General features: G+C 38.4%; 2 protein-coding genes across 6 annotated transcripts in view; one reads left to right on the plus strand and one right to left on the minus strand.

Moving 5' to 3' along the window:
• Positions 1-21,135, plus strand: part of LOC117150910 (disintegrin and metalloproteinase domain-containing protein 10) — an 86,779-nt gene that overhangs the window by 28,677 nt on the left and 36,967 nt on the right. The gene's annotated exons all lie outside the window — the stretch shown is intronic.
• LOC117150911 (sialin) lies at positions 17,241-18,935 on the minus strand. Its single transcript, XM_033318063.1, has one exon. It carries the CDS (start codon positions 18,737-18,739, stop codon positions 17,291-17,293), a length of 1,449 nt encoding a protein of 482 aa, XP_033173954.1. The 5' UTR covers positions 18,740-18,935; the 3' UTR covers positions 17,241-17,290.

Genomic DNA, 21,135 nt, shown 5'->3' on the forward strand with positions numbered 1-21,135 from the left:
TTCCATTTTTTATATACATACATATACATTTTTTTTTGTCCTGGCAGTTTAAGGAGGCATGTCCCATTTCCTCCTGTTCCCCTCCAAACGATGGCCACATAAATAATCGCTTTTGTGCGACCAGCATCCTTGCAACGAAGCACACCTTCGGCTTTTCTGCCTCGCCGTTTCATGTTTTCCTTTATAATTTAAAATTAAATGTTGCATTTGGCACATAACGATGTAAAATTGTTAGCAGCTCTTCTGCGGGCAGGCCGTGTAAAATATGCACAAATCCCTTGGGTCCTTCAGCGAGTGCATGTGCTTTAGATATGTACATATGCAGCAGTTGGGGAACCTTTGCCACTTCGGCATACACTCCTCCATTTTCCTGACCTTCCCCAACGGCATTCGCAATGTCTCTGTGTGTGTGTGTGTATTTATGTGGTTGTGTCAGGGCAGTTTCCTGCAAGGATAATTGCAATTTCCTTTGCTTTTGGTTTTTGTCAATTAAAATAATTTAATTCTCAGTTCGCTTTGAGCACTTAAATGGCTATGTACCGCTAGCGATTAAGCGAGCTGTAGTTTCAGCTGTAATGTGGAGTTTATAAATTTAATTGTATGAATTTAATATAGTATATAGAATGATCTTACCATATTTGAAAATTATATATGTTCATCTATGAGCAAGGGTTATAAATGATGGTTGTTAGGAAGAATTGTAAAACTAGTTTAAAGTACATGGTTAAAAGTTATACATATTAGTTATAGTTTGGAATTGGAACTCTAGCTTTTTAAAGAAGCACATAATTCAATTAAAATATATTTTTTATTATGGAACTTGCCAATGCTGCTGTCATATTTGCTTTATATTCACAATTTTTTCATTAGTTTTTCATGCAAACTCAGCAGTAAATTCGCTCCATATCTCCACACGTACGGGTGTGTGTGTGTGTGTATGGCATTTTTATTCGCTGGATACGAAATAATATTTACGGCCTGTGGAGCGAAGTTGAACAGCAGGGACCAAAAAACATGGCCGAGTTCTCCCCAAACGTCACTGGCTGCAAATCAAAAAGGATAAACTGTGCTTTCATCTGCCATCCAATCCTCTTGCTCTGTAGGCTTAGTTATATGCTATGTAGTGCTGTGTGTGGGCGTTATGGGGGGCGTGGCTGGTCGGGGGGGTTATCCAGCATGATTATGAATTCGTTGCGAAAATGCAAACTTCCGTCATTGAGTTGCGAGTTTGCTTGTCCGTTTGCAGTTTGCTCTTTGATTTCGAGTTTGCATTTGCAATACTATATACATTTATGTAGTGTGTGTATGCGTTTTTGTATATGTATATGACTGACAGAGGGCGAAGGATAAATGGATCGAGGATGGTCTGAAGGGTGTAGGTGGTGGTGGGGGGTAGGAGGATTGGATTAATGCCGGATGGCTCACTGAATGCGTTGAACTTTTGTGTAAAGTGCAATTGCATTTTATTTCATGCTCACTCTCTTTGCCACTCGCCTTTTTTATGCACAAATTTTTAGCAAGCTGAGAATTTCCATGGCGCCATTTGGCCATGTTTGTGCGGCCAACTAGTCCCACGCTTTGAGGCACAAACCAAAAAACAATTTTAGACCATAAGGAAATTGGTATATCAGCATAAAATTGTGAAAACAGCTTGCCAAGAAATAAGAGCACGTAACATGAATTTCTTGGAAATATCAATGAAAGTTTTGTTATGAGCTTACAGCTTAATTGTTTTTTTCTGTAATCATATAGCAAGTCTTCAGTTACTTGCAAATATTATTATAATGTCCGTAATATGTTTATAAACCTATTTTTCGTTATGAGAGCATTCGATATTCTTTACGTTGTATTTCTTTTATGGCCATTTGCTTTGCTAATGAAAAGGATTCGTTTAGAATTTTAAGCAAATAGGACGTGAGTAGCAGGAAAATGTGGCCAAGCCCAACTCATTTTTGCTACCTTGACTAGTGTAATTTATGCACGTGTGTTTTTGTATAATTCCGAACTATATATATGTGTATGGGAGCCATGGCAGTGCCATTGCAGTTATATTTGCTTTCATGGGTTTACCCGAAGCATTTTAATGCTCATTATGCATTTTTGCTGGCGTGGCCTGGTCGTTGCCATTGGCATTACAACTGCCGCCGAATCCACCCACTCCTGTTTTATTATGTTTATTACTGTTAAATAATTTGTATGCAATTAATTTAGCTGCAGCGAAAAGAAGAGGAACCAGAGCCAGAACCAGCCGGAATCCAGCCTGATTATGGCACGGCCGAGTTTCCAGTTTCATTTACCATCTCTCATTAGCACGAGCACTTTAACTATGGCTCTGTTCTGGCCAAAATGGGCGTGAAGTTGAACAAAATTTGTAGTTTCATATTTAAATGAGCTATGAGAGTGTTGCGCATGCCAGCTAGTTGTAGTTTGTTTCAATAATAATAATAATAATAACAAAAAATCATACAGGCATATTTAATTGAATTTCTTTATAAATCCGGACTAAACGTATAATATGTATAGACAGGATTCGGTAATGTAAAATTTCTTTTCATGCAAATTTATGTGTGAAAAACTCTCACGCTGCTGTAATTAGTATTTCCATTAAATTTTAAACAAGAATTTTCCGGGCAAAAAAAAAAATTAAATGTAAAGCATAAACAAAAACAGAAAAGCCGATGAAACAAGAAAAGAACAAAAAGCGCTTCGCCATAAAAGCCATAAAAAGTTTGGCTGGAATTGGGAAAGCCCAAAAAGTCATCATGCGGCCATAATTTAGACGTAAAAACACAATAGGCAAAAAGGCTCTGCCCTTTAGGCATAGCCAAACACAAAGTAAATACATATATATTTTATATATTGTGTTTATTGACAATCAGCAGCCATTAAAATGCCAAGTCCGACAAAACAACAAATAGGAAAGAAAATTAGTCTTTCCATGTCCTTGGAGGGGAGAAATTTCAAGTTCATGACTTTAAATTGGAAAAATCGCCAAGGATATGAATCAATAAAAGTACAAGTATCAAAGGTAGTCGTTGTTTTCTATCACAAATATTATAAGGCTAATTTAATTTATGCTTCTCAAGGTCGACACTTGAATTAATGCTGCGGTGTACCGTCAAGCAAAACTAATCTGCGAAACAAATCAAATGAGATTGTGAAATTAGCTTACAGCTAAAAACGAAAACCAAGTCAACCAAGCGGCAACTTACAATGCCAGTGGTTAAAACAAGGTTGTCGGAATGAGTTCTTCGGCATAGACATCGTATGTAAAATCTTATGTATTCAACTTGTTAATGAGTTTTACGAATTGTGTTGCCTTCGCGTGCATCGTGGGCCAACTAACTGAATCTGAATTATAGCTCATTTAAGCTCAGGTTCTTCATTACCAGCAATTAAATCATACGAGCCAGTTCGTTTCACTTGCAAGTTATTTTTAAATTGTATAATCTACTAAAGGTTTAAAATTATACATTATGTATAGCAAATATAGGTTTAATATAAAACAAGAGAGCACGCTATTGCCGAGTGTCTCGACTATCAGATACCCATTGATCAAAGCTGGCTTTGTTCGCTCATCATCTAGTATTGTATAGTATCTAGATAAAGCTGATTAAAATAAAAAAAAGTCCAAGAAGTAGGGCGGGCTTATCATTTAATAACTGCTATACTTAAATTGATTGATGACTAATGAGGTTTTAAATCAATATACCCAAGAACAGTGCCACTGCTGCCTGGCATCCGGTTCTTAACATTATTATGTTTATAATCGCAATAATGAACACCCATCTGCACCCTTGAGATGGCAATATGCAAGTCGATGCAATGGGAAATGTATCAAGTGCAGGGAGCGGAAAAGCAGTGCAGCAATCGAGAATGATGATTATGGGGACTGCGATGGCAGTGATGGCTGGGTTGGAGATTCGAACAGGTTCCAGCTAAGCGCTTGCATCGCCATCGCCATCGCCAGTTGGCTTTTAAAGGGCATTTGCTTTGCTACCGTCCATGTTGCGTTGTCATTGCTGGAGCAGCTATTGTGGATGTTGTTGCTGTTGGTTATCTTGTTGCAGTTTATATAATCAAATCTCATGCTTCGTTAATTCAAAATGTCGTTACGTGTAACATGACAAGCCAGCTCCTTGGGCACAGCTCGAAAGTCTGCACATTGTGCCACATCATCCTGACAGCACCAGCGGCAAACGAGAAGGACCATGACGCAGGACGAACCCATAACTGAGCAAGTGAAACGTAAATAATACTGAGGCGCAAAACGAATGGAATCGAATAGAACAACAAACTTTGGCGTAACCACATCATCACTACCCACCCGCTTATCACTTATCCGCAGTGCCACAAAAGACGCCCCCTTGTGTGTGCTACACTTTTGGAGAGACCACCAAAGTCTGTGGCCCTCCTGATTGCGTGTATCTCGCAACACTTCCCTTCAACAATATTTCCACGATGTTGTTCGACATGTGTACCTTGTCAGGCATTTTGATAAGCGTCACTCAAAGGGGTACATAAAAAAAATAATGGAACGGTGTCTTTCAATTTATACTGCAATAAAAAGTGAATTGTTCTGTAAATAAACATGAGTGCTAACTTTAAAGTTCGCAGAGAAAGGTGTTGTTGCACTGAAATAAAAACGTAAGGGTAATAACAATTGCTAGAAAAATGTCGCTGGTTTCTGTAATATAAGGAATTTCCTTTCATCCTTTTATCCCTTTTAAGACTTGTGACCAGTACGGGACCTGTACGGGACCGAGTACGGGACCAGTAGAAATTCAACAATTCAAAATTGTTTAATAAAACCGTTTCTTTGTTAATTTTTTATTAATTTAAAAGTGATTGTGTTGTTTGTAAAAAAGCGATTGTGCGCACGGCACTCCGAACAGCTGTTTTAAACAGCTGATATCTAAAGCGTGCGGGATTTTTTTAAATTTCTGGTAAGCAACAATAAAGTCTTATACTAACATAATGGAGTAATCAAAACTTAGTATTACGGACTTTTGAAAAATGGCTTTTTAGCCACAAAAAGGTACCATTCACCCTATAGTGCGATCTGTCCAAGTCTTGTAAGGCCTCAATTGTGGCTCGAAGTACAATTGATAAAGAGTAGTTTCCATAACGAGACTTTACCCTTGGCGCTGACAAAAAAAATTCAACCATAATCCATATCTGTTCATCTATAGTTCTGTTGGGCATTTTCCGGCTCGCCGCTGTGTTTAGCACGGTCATAAACTTTATTTTCGTTTATTGTTATTGGCATTGTCTGCTGCCATTTTATGTTGCCTATAAATTTGGGCTGGCTTCCGAAGCCAAGAAAGGCCGAAACAGGAATCTACTTTATTTATTCCTTGTAATTTCATGTTAATGGTTTTGTTGTTGTTTGCCAGATAGTTTCTCCCGGATCAGAATGGTTAAATTATTCCAAGGGTCAACTGTGAATAGGTTCTATGTACTGTCATCTTAACTCTTTCTTGATGCTAAGGTGGTTAAGGCTTAAAGTGCGTTTAATGTCCATAAAAATAGACAAAAGGAAGTTTCAGGAATATTGGCATTTTCTTTCCCAGAATTTCTGCGCGTACAAAATGTCAAAAAGGAATTCTGTTGAGTCTTTGAAAGTCTGAGCACACTTGGCAGCATTTTCCTCTCATCTCCCGACGTCTATTGGACATTTTTGGCAAACAATCAAAGCAATTATGGCAGACTCTCAGTTAATGGGAGTTTCCTTCCCAACCTCTTCGAAATGTTTTTCCTGGCCAACCAGGCGAACTCGGCCTACACCAGGCTCCTGGCTCCTGGCTCCAGACTTCCAGTTTGCAGACGGGCTCCTTACCAATTAACGTCAATGGAAAGTAACACAAATGTCACTTAATGATGCTAACGACTTTTTCATCTTCCTACCGAATTGTGCCCAGCGTTTTGCCCTCTTTTGTGTGTATCTTTACCGACCGCAAATTAATTGGCGCACTCACAATTTATTTTGTAATTGTTAAATTAATAAGTTTGTGGCTGCCCCGCCCTGCTCCTGTGTGTGTGTGTGTGTGTTGCTGCCACAAAATTCAGTGCCAAAAGTGGGCGTCGCTGACTGCCTGCAACTTTTTGTGGAACATTTTTAATTGCTAGTGTCGGCGCTGTCGTCATCATCGTCACAAACCGTTTGCCAACTTCCAGACGACGGCAATTCCCAACTACGGTTTATAGTTTTTTTCTCTTTTAATTTTTTTTTTTTTTTTTTGAAATTTAGACAGCATTGGGCCGGGTTTGCCTGTTGAAACTCTTGGGGGTACTCAGGCTGGAAGTTACCTGGTACATGGAGCAGTCGGGCAGGAGGAAGAACCTGCTGATGGTTGAATGGTTAATGAAAAAGTTTCGAACTGTTTTCCGTACAGTGGGGACGAAAAGTCAGCATTCACTAAGAAAAGTGACTGAAATGCTCACTAAGAGCAGGCTTTAAAATATTTCAGCTAATGTATTCAACATTTGTATGCATCGAATGAAACATAATACACATAATTATATATTATATATTATATGTAATAAAATAAAACACAGTGTTGCATCCACTGTTCAATCGCAGCTCTGGTGTTCATTTCCTTTGCGTTTTTCTTAGTTCTGCTTTGGCAATATGCTCATTATAAATGTGCAGGGCTTGTGTGCAAAAGAGCGTGCTTATAAATCAGAAGTATGTACGAATATGCATATATATATATATATATATATATTTTACTTTTTTTCCAACTCCAGTTGTAAGTTGTATGCAAAAAAGGCAGGCGCATCTTTTGTAATGCTTTCCTCGCATTGTCTCTGTTTTTTTTTTTTTTTTTTATTATTTTTTATGCCTTTTTGTTGGCGTTGCCATCGTCATAGACATGGTTACCCAGCTGCTGTGGTTTTTGCTGTGGGCTGTGTAGCTATATTAGCAACGCCATTTGATAATGGATTCCTTATTTATGTATGAACAAAATCCCCATATAAACCGGGATGATGGCACCGATGCGGAGTTTGGGGTCTAGCTGTCATGGCTTAGCTAACACGCTCAGCCGGGCACTGGCAACTGGAAACATGCTAAACGCTGACAGACTCATTAACAATTTAGAAATGAATTTCTTGTGAAAATTGAAAACAGAAAAAGCGGCGAACAAAAAAAAGTTGCTCATTTGTTTTTTTTTCGAATTCGGCGTAAAATCCCTTATCTATTATTTAAATGAATCGATCGATGAAACGACATTGAAGTCATTAAATTTGAATAACGTGAATGTTAAAAAACGCTTTAAATTATTCCATTAAATTTAAACCTATAATGTGATGACAATGGTTAGTTCATAAATTCAAATTAGGAAAGCGATTGAATTGAAATATAAAACATGTATTAAATTTAAATTTGCGTATGCGTATCACCACTTAAAGCGAGTCCTAAAAACACATTTCATTGAGAAAACTGTAAATACAAAATATGTTATAGGGACAGCAGATCAACAAAGCGCAACGAATTGTTACCAAATTTGGGAATGGCAAATATTCGGTAACCCAGTTTCTGGTTTATACATACATATATGTATATATGTATATGGCAATGGCAACAGTATTGATATTTGCATATGTGCCATATGTGAAAAATTGCACATGTGCCGGGGCGGAACGGATATAACAAGTGGGTGAAATGGAAGGATGTGAGGGTATTCATTTACCACAAACCCCTTTTCTAGGTTATTCATTGCTTTTGACTATGAAAAATGCTTTGGGGCTTGCTAGGTCAGACTGAGCCGTTTGTTACTGTGCTGTTGCCTTCATAAATTTATGAATGTATTTAATTGAAATTTTGTTTCTGCATGGCAGAAGCTTTAGCACTCAAATTCACAAAGGGCCACCTATTGGAAATCATCAAAAAGCATTCAAAAGTTAATGGGACGCATGCATGCATCATCATCAAGGGAAATTATTTCTTATTATTTTTTTATTATGATCGTTAAATAACGAATTTATGTATGCCTTACACCAGTGAAAACGTGCAGAGTGATATTTAAATGAGTCATTAAAATATACAAAAAGATTAAATACAGACACGGTCTCCTCCAAGTTAAGCTATCTGTATGGGCTAAAAATAACAAAATGATTTGCGAGCTGCGGATTGTTTGTTAACGCTAATTGCATTCGTTAGAAGTACATAGAAGTTGGCCCAAAAATATTTGCTTTTCCAAACAATATACTTTTTATAAAGGTATCTAACTTAGTGACGATAATGATAATGATAACTGGCCAGCTAAAATTTGAACAAAACTCACTATCAAATGGAAAATTCCCATGACAGCCGGAAAACTTGCAATAAAAGTTGCACTTATGGCATTCGATGTTAAATGGAACGCTTTAAATTCTAATGCCCAAACGCTCAGGGCTCATGTTCGTGGTGTTGTTAGCAACATCGCTGTTGTGCCCTCCAGTGCAGCAAATGACATTATTAACCCAGTTTCTCGTACTTTAAGCTCACAATACACACTCTCACATGCTTTCAGCCATCATGCGCTTCGACACCCACAACAAACAATAAAAGCGAGAAAAAAAGGACGACCCTAGCCGATCATGTTTATACCCTTTGTCTGTAACTTTTACACTTCGCAATATAAACCAATAAAATTTTAAAAATAGTTTCTATGTCCAACATAATTTCCCTTAGAATTGAATTTAATCTTTTTAATATATGACATCTAACAAAAAGTGAATTGAAATTCGTTAGCATCTTTTCTAAGCTTATTTGTTAGGCGGGCCTTTGGTTGTTGTTTATTTGTCGCTTCACATGCTTCTTATTACTTTTTACTCCTAGTTAGTAGTTGGTGCTAAGCTAACGTCTTCGCCCTACTTAAAGCGAAGAACAAGCGACTAAACTTCAGCGAGGGCAGCTTCACTCAGTACTTACACAGTCAACGCCTTTCTGTTAAGCCAACAAGAAATATATCACACGTATGTGTAAATTAACAAAGAAAAAATATATGACAAGCAAATCGAAAGTCACAGTAATTAACTAGGGGTTTCTTCACTTAAAAATCTGACAGTAAAGGTGCATAGTATTCACTGATGTTTGCTGGATTTTAAGTTAACATAATAGTTATTAACTTATCAAAACCTAAGGTGAAACATTCGTGATTAAAACTTAGTTCGTTGGAAAATAATTACATAAAATGTTCGATGTCTTCACTAGGGGCCTGCCAACTTTTTAATTATCCCACATTTTCCTAATTTACTTTTTCGGCGAACTACTTTTAATTACAAGTCTCGTTGAGTTTGACCAGTTCCCCGCCTAACTGTTGGCAATTTATGTTGCACTCGAAGAACGGCATAAAGTTTCTCAAGTGGTGAAGGCAATTTTGTACTTGACATGATGTGGCTCTGCTTTTTGGTCCGCCTGCCAAGTGGATCTCTGAATGTGGATGTGGTTTCCGGTGGGCGGAGTTTGGTGGGTGGTGGGCGGTGACTAGCTACGGTTAAAGCGGCGAAATCGTTAGTTAAATGAAGCCTAGTTTAGGTAAGTTTTTGGTATGCAAATAAATCTGTGTAATTAGAAAGTTTCTGGCCATGTTTTTCAAGCTCTATAGTAGTTAAGGGACTTTATGCTTATAATTATAAAAGTACCTATAAAATGGGATTTATTATTAAATAATATGAATGTCAGGAAAACGCATGTGGTTTTTGTTAGTCTCATTCGATTTCAATTAATTTAACGCTCAAAAAAAAACTGTTCCATTTGTGAAAAGCAAACATTTATAATTACTTTGAAGAGTCATTCACAAAAGGTGCTGGCTGTCGAAGTTTTATAATTGAAAATACTTGCTGTGACTTTTTCGATTGGGGAAAAGGAGCAGGCCAGACCGACTTTACATCACCTACACGGCGTCATGTTGCACTTAGTCAACTTCAGGGAACCCTTTCCCTTAAAGTTTTCCCAATTAAAAAGTTTCCTATTCGCGTTCCATTTCCAGTTAACTCACTTAACGCACTTCGGCATTTACACGCGTGAATATATTGTAAGTGAAACACGTTCAATTAATGCGAATGTTATTAACATATTAGTAACTCATCTGGTAAACTTTTTGGGGCATCGAGGCAGTTGCATTCCATTTGCCAACTTCTGGACTTGTTGGGCCTGTTGAAAACTCTAGCAAATTAATGCTGTTGAAAAGTTTTCGCATTTCACAACATATTGCCAAAAACCGCGCGCTGCCACCTTGCAAAATCACAAAACAATTTGCATATACATCTATATTTCTATGTATATGTATATGTATGCTGTGCAAACTTTGTCCTTGGCCAGGACGAAACGAATGACGAAGATGACGATAGTGACTGCTGGGCAAAAGATACAGTGGCTAGACGAAACTTTCATCCAAACTAATAACCTTTGAAATATCATAAAGCTGCCAGCATTTGAACCATCAACTTTTATAATAACAAAATAGCGAAGAAGGAGTAGAAAATATGCTTAATGAGCCAGAAGTTCGTTATGCTGTTTGAATTTAACTGAGCGACAAGTTTGACTACAGATGCTCGCAACTTCTTCATAGAAATAAACATTATGAAATATTGACAGAGATGAGTGGACCAGCATGGTTTTTCCTGAACGTCAAACTTTTCGGTTCAATGGGTGCATGAATTGATTGCTGGAAGTCAAGTTGCAACTTCAAAAAGTTCGGAATCAGGAGTTTATCTGTTTTAGCAGGACATTGACTAATATGAGCTAATTAACACAATATATATTAATAAATATTTCTTGTGCTAATATAATTTTAACAGTTTTTTGCTATTTGTTATAAGTAAAGTTACACGAATCCTTTTCTATATTTTCTTTTCACATAGAAAGTTGATTCGCTTTTTAATTACACAAATTCCCCTTCTCAAGCTTTTCGAACTTCTTTCAACAAACTGACTAGCTTTAATCTAATTATAGTGATTCATGCCTTGATGGTTTTAAATCCAAGCACCCAAAGTATTTACTGCATAGAATGTCTGGCGCGTTAGCAATAATCATATTAAAAGGTGAGATACTCGAGGGCTGATTAAATAGTGGAGCTATTTTAAGCACAAAGAAGCTCTAGTTTCAGCTACAGAATGACATTCTGTCAGTCGGGGACTATAAATTAAATTCCATCTTCAAGAAAAGCCAGGTCTGGCTAAGTGCTCAAACAGACCTCGCAGCGCTTTTGTTTGCCTGCGACTGTGTGTAATTTATTAGATTTTGGCAAATATTTTGCCAGAAGCGCATTTCACTGTCAGAAGTTGTGGCGTCACAACCAGACAAACAGACAGATAGACAGACAGTCAGTCGGAGAGGAAACTCGCGATATTTTTGCCTCATTCTTGGGAAAAATGCTTATGATGTAATGTTTTTATAAGCTCCACTATGTCTTTCCTACTCCTTGTCCCACACAGGAGCCCCTTGTTTGAAGAGAAGTTGCTTTCCTAGACAGTTTTCCCTTTTGGACTGAAGCCTTGAACGTTTTCCTCCTTCCTTTGTTTTCCTTGTTTGAGCAACGAAAACTGCTCCGTCTCACTTCTATTCCACCAGCTCCTTGTGCTTTTCCCGTTTGGTTGCAGCTGACAGCTGCCTGCCAATAGTTGATTTTCCCAATATACGTTTTCCACTTGATTTTCCCCATGGCTGCATTCAGTTTCCCAGGCGAAATTCACTGGTCAAGTGACGCGCTTCTATGTGCTCCATTTTGTTGAATTAAACCAAATTTCAAATGCAAGCCAATTTGAATTATAATAATATTATAATATTAGTAAAATTATCAAGATTCTGCTGGACAGCTTGCTTGATAAGGGGGGCTTTACATTGAAATTTAAACATTTGTGGCCAACTTTTGTATTTTGATTACCCATTGGAATCTACTTTATTACCCAACTCCCAATAGCTTCAAATAGCTAATAGGGAAATAAATCTTCTGCACCACTTCTCCCCGAAGACTAGGTACTCCCCATAATACCTGCCAATACGATCCACTGCCAAAAACTTTTATTTTTTTTTTGACTGGCTGTAAATATTGATTTCGCGCACAGCACGTGCGCCACTTGAGCGCTTAGATTTTCGCCGAGGACCAAATAGGCTGAAGGATGAAGTGATGGTGGGTTAAGCGAGTCGTATGCTCTTTCTTCCTTTATATGTATATATGTATTTATATATATAGCTATACATTCCAGCATATATCCTTTGCCTGTTCGTGTGGCGCTTTGGCACACGTCCTTGTGCCAGTTTCCAAGTTGCCTGCTGCCTTTTTCGCTGATGTCTGGCTTTTTGGCTGCCTTGGAAATTGAAAGTCTTTCCCTTTACTTGTGCTGAAAACATTTAACGTAATGCCAGGACACGTGCTCCGGCCATCAATTGAGCTTCTGTTACCATTTATTTACCCAACAGTTTGCTCCTATGTGTTAAGTGCTAATTGGGTTCTTGTATTTTATCACCCTGCCCGCGCAGTCTGTTCCTAAATGAGCACATGTACTAGTCGTCTGTTAGCTGATTAATTTTTAAAATTACTTGATGGCTAATGCCACTAATTATTTCAAAGTGTATTCTAGTGCTTAAGTGCTGGCTAAGCTACAAAACAAAATAAAATAAAAGAATAGAATGGAAAAATCGCACAGGCTCTCTGTTCATGGGATCCTTCCAACTTTGGAGTGGCTAATTAAAGTTTTAAGTTTTTGACCGGCACATTCAGGGCGGAGGATCTATTTTTTTGGCAGCAACGGTCCCAGATGCTTGGCCACTCAAGTATAAAAGTTTTTCAATTTATTTTAGGTAAACATATTTCGCAAGAATCTGGCTAATTAGGTTTTTTGTAAAAATAGGTGACTGTAAGAATTTTAAGTCCGCCTAAAAGAAGTTTTTTAAAAGCCAAAATGCTGAGAAATATATATGTTATTTATAGTGTGTATTAATTAACTTATTTTTATTAAAACATAATTGCTAAAATGCTATTTAACAGCCATATGCAGAAATTGTGTAAATTAATGGACAAGCCGACATTTAGCATAAATGTACCGATAAACACATCAACGCCCAGATAACAATTTTGAGTATCATTAAGGGCGAACACAAACCCCTTTAGGGCTAGACGATATCCCTGGGAAACTGCCAGACGCCAACACAAATAGACATAAATTTAAATGGCTAAGGGCCTCGGCATGCAATCTGCCATGCCCACAATACCGTATCCCTTCGCGCCGCATTTCCATCCCCCTTTTCCCCTTCAGTTCCCTTACCACAGACGATGGAAGGACCAGTCTGTCACAACAAATGTTTGCCAGGAGGAGCACGAAATGCAGGGCAACTGCAATATTGCAAGCTGCAGCTGCTGGTTGCAACCACCAACTGTGACTGTCCTTTGGTGGTTATGCTGCTGCTGCGATGCCACATAATCAGGACAAGTATCCTGGGTGTGCGACATTCTGCCAGGTTGCCGCCTGTGCATTATAATTATTATTTTCCATGCAATTCCATGCACTGGAACAAAGAAAATGCTCCTAGAAAAGCTAAATTAGTTTAAATAAAATTGCATTTAGCCTGGATTTTATTCATGGATATTTTAATATATATATTCGTACTTATTTTTTTTGTAGTTTGCCTTAATAATCACGCAAGCATTTGAATAAATCGTAAAGTAATGCACTTAAGAACATGCCTTGGATATGAACATCCATTTAAATTAGCTATAATAATTATGGTTTTATTTGCATGTTTATTGCTTTAAATTTAAATGTTTATTTCTTTAACTGCAGTTAGTAGCATTTATTCCTCTTGCTTTATGTTTATTCGGAAAACAGCTCTTTAATCTTGAGAAAATCTATAACTAGAAATGCGTACATTTCTCTGTCTGCAAAGGGAGTTACCTTTGTGGCAGCTCCTCAGTCGGCTTTATTCATCTGGCCTGGCCTCAATGTGCAGGTGACATTACTACGGAAAAAGAATGAGGCACTAGCAGCAAACTTAGCCTTGAGCTAAAGTTGAGCTTTAGGCCCCGTGATGATTTATGCACGTGTTTAGTGTGAAAAATGCACATTAAATGCATGCATGGTAGCGAAAGTGTTGCCAAGAGAATCCTTTTTGCACACTTCTGTGCCCATTTGTGAAAGTGGAGGCAGGACTTGTGTGGTCGGTCTGTGGCACAGGAAGTGAAAGTGTGTGTGGTGGGTGGGTTGGTTGGTGTGACTCTTGGATCCATATTGGGGTCACTGGTCATTATCAAGATGGAGCTAAAGAAATGCCGTAAACTGGAGCTGCGATGCGTCCAAGTCCCTCGGCACCAGCTCCAGCTCCATTCGCCTTCTTGGCTCATTTGATATGCAGGGCAGATAAAGGCCAACGCGCATTCAGCCCTCACAGCTCCACTGTTTGCTCGAAAGAAGAGGAAGAACGGGCCAACAATGAGGCGATAGTTTAATGGCAGAGCAAACTGTTGAGCAAGCACATCTTCCTTGGCAAGCCATCAACCGAGGGGAGTTCCTTGAGTAGCAAATAGCTAATGTTACATAATAAGACTGATTTACCTAGGACTTGAAGAATTAGTCGATTCAATCTTGCAACAAAACTGACTTTTTCTTTGAAGACTACATATTTCTCTAACATAAGAAGCATAACAACTGATTTTTGGAAAGTAATTTTGAGGGCACTTAGAATTGAATTTGAAAATTTTCAAAAAAAGTTACAGGTTTCAGAATTTAAGAATTTGCACTGATAAGCTTACGTTTTCATCCCCAAATTGACTTTCTTAGCTCCTTGAAAGATTTTTATTTCCCACTCGCTTTCTACCTTTCGTTGGAGCTTTCAGGACTTCCTCCAGCCGAATGAAGTATTTGAATGGAGGCGCAATAATTCTCTTCTCCGCTGCCGGCATTATCCTTTCACACATTTCACGCCCAAAACTCGCTGGGAATGGCCTCGTGCCACGCCCATAGTCTGACGAACAGCCTTTCAATTTCAGCCGTACACTTTTTAGCATTGCATACCTTTGAACGCAGCGCCAGGTTTTCCTGCCCTGCAATTGTTTGCACTTTGCACCCCAACCGACTCCTGCGGCAGTCCGTCTGCAATTTACGCGTCCCTGTTTGCGCCTTTTGTTAAAAAGAAGCAACGAAAAAAGAAAGAAAAGAAATGGTGAAGGAAAATTGAAAATGAAAAGAAATTGCTTCAGAACTCACCTTTGGGGCCAGTGCCACCTTTTTGAGCGGTAGATTTGCACTTTTCCCTCTCGGAATCATGTATGCACATATATTACTGTTTTGGCGTTGGCCCTAAAACAAATTGCATAGACATTTGTTATTTCGGCTAAAGCGGCTTTCAGCTTGTTCTATTGGTATTTATTTTCTTTGGCCCTATACGTGCATATTAATATATGTACCTATCTTTGCTTATATACCATGTACTTTTCTTCCAGCAGATTCTTACATTTGCGAAATATATGTATAAAAGAAATGGCAAAAGGAAATTGCATTTTTATAACCTTACTTACGTTTCCTTTCGAATTTCTTAAATCCCCTTTTATACCTGTTGTTTATTTATTACCTTTTTTCTCTTCGACTGACTGAGTTTGTGTCCTGTATGTGTGACTTTGCTCGCTTTTTTGGCTTTGTCTCTTGAATCTTCGTTGGGTTTCTACTTTTTGTCCTTTTTATTTTGGGAAGTTGGTAGTTAAACTTGCTTCTAACGATCTAACAGCCCCATGTGGCCCAAAAGCGAAGGTGTGTGTTCAGTGGGTAAGGTAAAATTTATAATGTGAATTCTGGTATTTAAAGACAAATTTTATGGCTTTTTAGTTGACAGTCGAGAGCCGGGAGCATAATTCAGGTGCCCACAGAAGTAGGCAATGATATTTTTATGGCACTTGATGGCTTTCCCTTCATTTAAAACATTTTTAAAATGTTCTTATAAAAATAATACAAAAGCACTTAGCTAATTAAACATTTTTTCTTTATCTTTTCTGGTAATTTGGTTTTATTTTAATGGTGTCCTTACTGGTAACTGGTATAAATATATATATTAATAAAAAGAAAAGCTTGGAAATCAAAGGATGTAATAGAAGTATATACAATAGTCCATATATGGCAATGTTATATATTAACTTTTCCAACTAATCAGAATTAATTCAAGCAAAAAATGAATTTTCTTTAATACGAGAGACTGTTTAAAGTGATGATTTGCTGCCCAAGTTTGTTTGGCTCAAGTTGGGGAAAAGTAAATAAGCCAAACTGTCATGGCTGGTTGACCGATGACCAAAAGCCATTTATTTGGAAGACATCTTTATCGAGTTGGGTAGGACGAAGTGCTGGGATATTCGGGCCAAGGAGCGGTGGAAAATAGCTATCTGTCATGTGTTGCATGTACATCAAACCGGAAATTATTTATTAATTGCTCACACCACCGCATAAGAATCGAAATCTGCGCACAATTAAATCGATATAAAGAGTTGCACCAGCAAACATCATGGCCGGCTGACCAAGCACACAAAATATTTCATGCGTTGTCGAACGAAATGAATGCATAAATAATTGATTTAATTTTCGTGTTGACTACAAATGAAGCGCTTAAACGAATGGATGAAAGGGTGTGGAATGCGGTTCATTGGCCAAAACGAAAGCATGGCCCTGCGAATTTCGCATTATTAACGCGAAACAAACAAATAAATGCATTCTAAAACCTAAAGTGGATGCAGTGTAAATAATAAACCATTTGATGCCCATTGAAAAATTTGGAGCAGCGTGGTTTACTCAACATATTATGTATTTAACATTTTCCAACTCTGTTTAGAAATATAAACGAACTTATTTCTTGTTGCATAAAACTCCTTTATTGATTTATATGGATATTTCTTTTTGTATAATGAATTTGGAAAATAAACTGAACTGAAAGTGAATTGTACAGGGAAAAAGCAAAGTGCTGATACCTTTTAATTTTGGATAATTGGTCAACTATTGTGTGGTTTTTGCGAATACGGAAATATTTGCTGTAATGTAAACATAAATTATGCATATTTTTTGCCTTTCTTTGTGTCACTGTTGTCATTCATTTGAAACTGGCAAATTCATGGTTTTACCATAATCACGGTTTGAGTTATGTCCTCGCTCATTTAGTTTATATTTAAAAGTGTTGATAGTATGACTTTAAGGGAACAATGTAACCATATGTATAAAAAAAAGTCAAACCTAGATCAACAACCTTTTCTTAAGCCCCATAAAATTAAAAGACCATAATGTGGAAATCCATAAACTAAAAGTCCACTTTTAATAAAAAAGCTACTTATGTTCAAGCGGCATCCTTCTTCTTGTTCGAATTGGTGCCATCATTGAAGGGCTGTACCTCGCCGGACGCCCAAATACAATAGACAATCGCCGTGATGACAAGAACGGCAAATGCGACCCAGAAGACTAATCTCCACTCCAAAAGGGTGGCATTCGGTGTCATTACACCAACTAAGTATGGTGATACCACGCCCGTAATCGCACCAATGCCATTGGTAACGGCCATCAGAGTTCCAGCATAATTGGGGCTCATGTCCAATGGCGTGAGCTTCATGCCAGCATAGTAGGTGCCCATCAGACCCATGGTGATTGTGAATAGAGCAACGACCAGGCCGCGATTGCATCCAGCATAGGATGCAGCTACCATGAAGACAGCCGGTCCAAAGGCGGCCAATCCTGTCATGATTTTGCGCGTGTTCGTGGTGCTCATGCAGTTGCGTTTGATCATTTGATCGGCCACACAGCCGCTGGCCAGCGACATGATCCACATGGTAACGTAGGGCAGTGAGGAGTAGAGACCATTTGACTTAATCGAAAACCGCAGCACATCCGACATATACTTTGGCAGGTAGGAGACCATGATATAGAAACCCCAATCGTGTCCGATCTGAGCGCTGATCAATGCCCACATGGGTATGTTTGTTAATATGGCAAAAAAAGGTGTCTTTGGCTTGTTCTTATCCGGGGGCGGTACCTCCTGTGCCAAAAACGCGCGTTCCTCTGGCTTGATGTAAGGATGAGTGAATGGACTGCTAAAGCACAATAGCGTGAATATGACAAACCAGACAAGGGCGATGATCGCAAAAACATAGAATACCCATGGCCAATCCATGGAGCTGAGCACATAGCCGGAGATAATGTTACCAGCAATGCTACCCATCTGACCACCGCCGAGTACGAGGGCTCCCAGCATTCCTCGCTCGTTTGCCGGTACCCAGCTGGCTAGTAGAACGCTGAGTGCGGGGAAAGTGGTTCCTTCACCAAGTCCCATAAGGACTCGGAGGACAATTAATGCATCGGCACCACCATAGACAATGCAGACGGGAGTGAGCAATGTAAAAATAGCCGTAAAAAAGATTCCAAGACTGAGAGTCCACTTTCCGCCAAATTTGTCAGCCAAAATTCCGCCGGGCAAATGAGTGACAATATAGCCAATGTAGAAAGAGGCCAGGATTAGACCCTGTTTCTCCTGCGACCAATCATAGTCGCCTCCATCGAAACTACTCGCGGGATCAGACTCGGCATCCGGTTCACAGATCGCTTCGGTATGGAAAATAGTATAATTCCTCTTCACCACTAGCACTGTGATGGCCTGGGATAGACATATCCGCATGGTGTACGCATTAAAGATGGCAAAGAATCCCATGATGGCCAGAATCCAGCGTTGGGGTATTACAAAGAATTTTGAGAGCTTTATGCCCCATTCTGGCTGCTCCTTTGTTGGATCCGCCATATAAATGCGTCTTTTTTGTTTTATTTACTAAAAATTTACGCACGAAATAGAATTATTTGACTTGCATGAAATTTGGATTTAAAACAAAAAAAGAAAACTAATTTTTTCACAGTATTTCACATTTATCAAAAACTCAAGAAACTAAAATTTTCTGTACATTTTTGTTATGTATGTGGTGAGAACGTAAAACCGGTATTGACTGTTTTGGATCAGTGAGGGAAAAATCAAATGTTACGCTGATGTCTGGCTAATGTGATGTATGAAATAGAAATATTTAAAAATCATATTCTTTACAGCAGTTCTTCTATTATTTTGGCACCTCTAATCACTGAGCCCGGCACATCAACCATATGTTATGTGTATAATGTGTGAGGCCTCGGTATAACCCACTTCCTGTTTCCATGCACCATCTGTGGGGTTTTTCTTCTTGTCTACCCGACTACTTGGCCATACAGAGCAGTCCCAAGATGTCCCTAACAATTACATTTCCTTCAAAATTTATGTATGTTTTGCAACCTTTTCAGTTTCTTTAGCTTCGGTCCTCGTCGTCATCTATTGTTTTGAATGCGAGTGAGTCAGTCACATGTGTGCATGTGGCGATGGTTGGGAAGGACGGGAGTTGGCTGGGTTTTGACAACCGCAGGCGCAGTTCCTTGCGGTGGCCTAACCGAAGAAGGGCTTCCATTTTCATCATCATAAAGTCTGTTGAAAGGAAATCGATATGGGCAACTTAATCATGAAATGAAGTCGCCGTCAAGTTGTCTTTCATTTTCAATTCCATTCTCAGAACCTCGACGTACCCACCCCGCCCACCAACTTTTGGCCCGCCCAAGTGCTTTGTGTTTACCTATAGAGTGCGAAGGGCCAAAAACTTTTCCCTAGGTTTAGTTCAGTTCAGTACGGATCGTCGTGGTTCATTTTGCCTCGCTTTGGTTCGGTTCGGTTTGGTATGGTTTGGTTTGGTTTCGGTTTTGCCTTGGCTGGAATTGTTTTGTTTGTTTGTTTTCATGTCTAAGTTAGCTTACTTTTGTGAAAAAGTTTCTTCTACTATCCGCTGTGGCGCTTATGCTTTCAATCACCCACGGTTCTGCCCCCTGTTGCAAGCATTTTTTGTTCATTTCCGTTTCGACTTCCGTTGTTGCTTCGTCAGGTTTTATCCATTCTAGTCCAGAAATGCAGGTCAGGCTGCTGGTTCTCAGTGCATTGTGGTATTATATTAATTTTTCATTCCTACCTTCGTTTTGGGGTCAAACGTCGTTCAGTGCCCTTTGGTAACCAGTAATAATTGGCAGTAGTTTTGGTAAGGGAACAAGGAACAGGGTTGCTTTAAATTGTCAAATAATATTGATGGTATTAGTTTAACGAGGTATTTTTTAAAATATTATTCAAATTAAATAAAAAAGATATTGTATGATATATGATAATTTCAAGACTCATTGCACTCAATATTTGCTTTGCATTTGAATGATTGGTGAGTTTCATTGCGAAATTCAGTTGATTTACCCAACAACTCACTTCGAAAAATCAAAGTCAGTACAGATTTTGTTTCCACTTAATCCTAAAAATCAGAAATTAAAATGGGATTGTTAAGTTAAAATGTCAATAGGATCGCTGGCGTTGTCAATCCTGAATTTTATACTGCATAACGCCAATGGTACAGTGACCCACTTTAAGCGTGTAAGCTCTAACGAAAAAGGAGAAAATCCTTCAATTATTCCGAGCGTGTTTCGCCCCCCTGGAGGCCCCAATCCAACCATCTCAGCCCACTTTTCCGCCCACCCTGAATGGCCAGTAACTGACGTTGAGCAAGGTCCGCGATAAAAAAAATGCATGACAGCAAAGGTCCATGGCAGAAGAAATATTTTATGAGGTAGTATACATTTTTCATGTTATTTAAAGTTCATTATTAAATGCGTCAGTCACAAGAATTGCTTAAAATTATGGAAGTAAAACAGAGATGAACATGTTTCTTTATTTGCCGACTAGAAAATTACAAATTCTTTATTCTCAAATTTTCTAACAAAAATATTAGTCATTACATTAATTTCCATGTAAGTGAATGATATTAATTTGTTACTATCCGGTCTAAAAAAAACCAAACTCAAGAACAGTTAATTTTCGCATCTTTTACTGTGGATTTTAATCAACTTTAAGGGAATTTTGTATTAATATCCCACAGAAAATACAGTCAACTTTGTTGAAATTATATATGCATGTGCTTGCGTTTTTCATGTACAATGTTTGACATCACTGTTCATCATATTTTCGTGAATAAATGAAACTTTTTCTTTATGTTTATTATGTGTATATATCAATCCATTTGCTTCGCTCGACAGTATTTTAAACTTTATTCATGCCATTCCATGTCACTACTCTGCCAGTATCCTTTTGTTTGT

This window comes from Drosophila mauritiana, chromosome 2L (assembly GCF_004382145.1).
Source record: "Drosophila mauritiana strain mau12 chromosome 2L, ASM438214v1, whole genome shotgun sequence".
NCBI lineage: Eukaryota > Metazoa > Arthropoda > Insecta > Diptera > Drosophilidae > Drosophila > Drosophila mauritiana.

Excerpts from the sequence above, each read along its gene's own strand:
- LOC117150911 (XM_033318063.1), bottom strand. The coding sequence starts at position 18,739 with ATGGCGGATCCAACAAAGGAGCAGCCAGAATGGGGCATAAAGCTCTCA.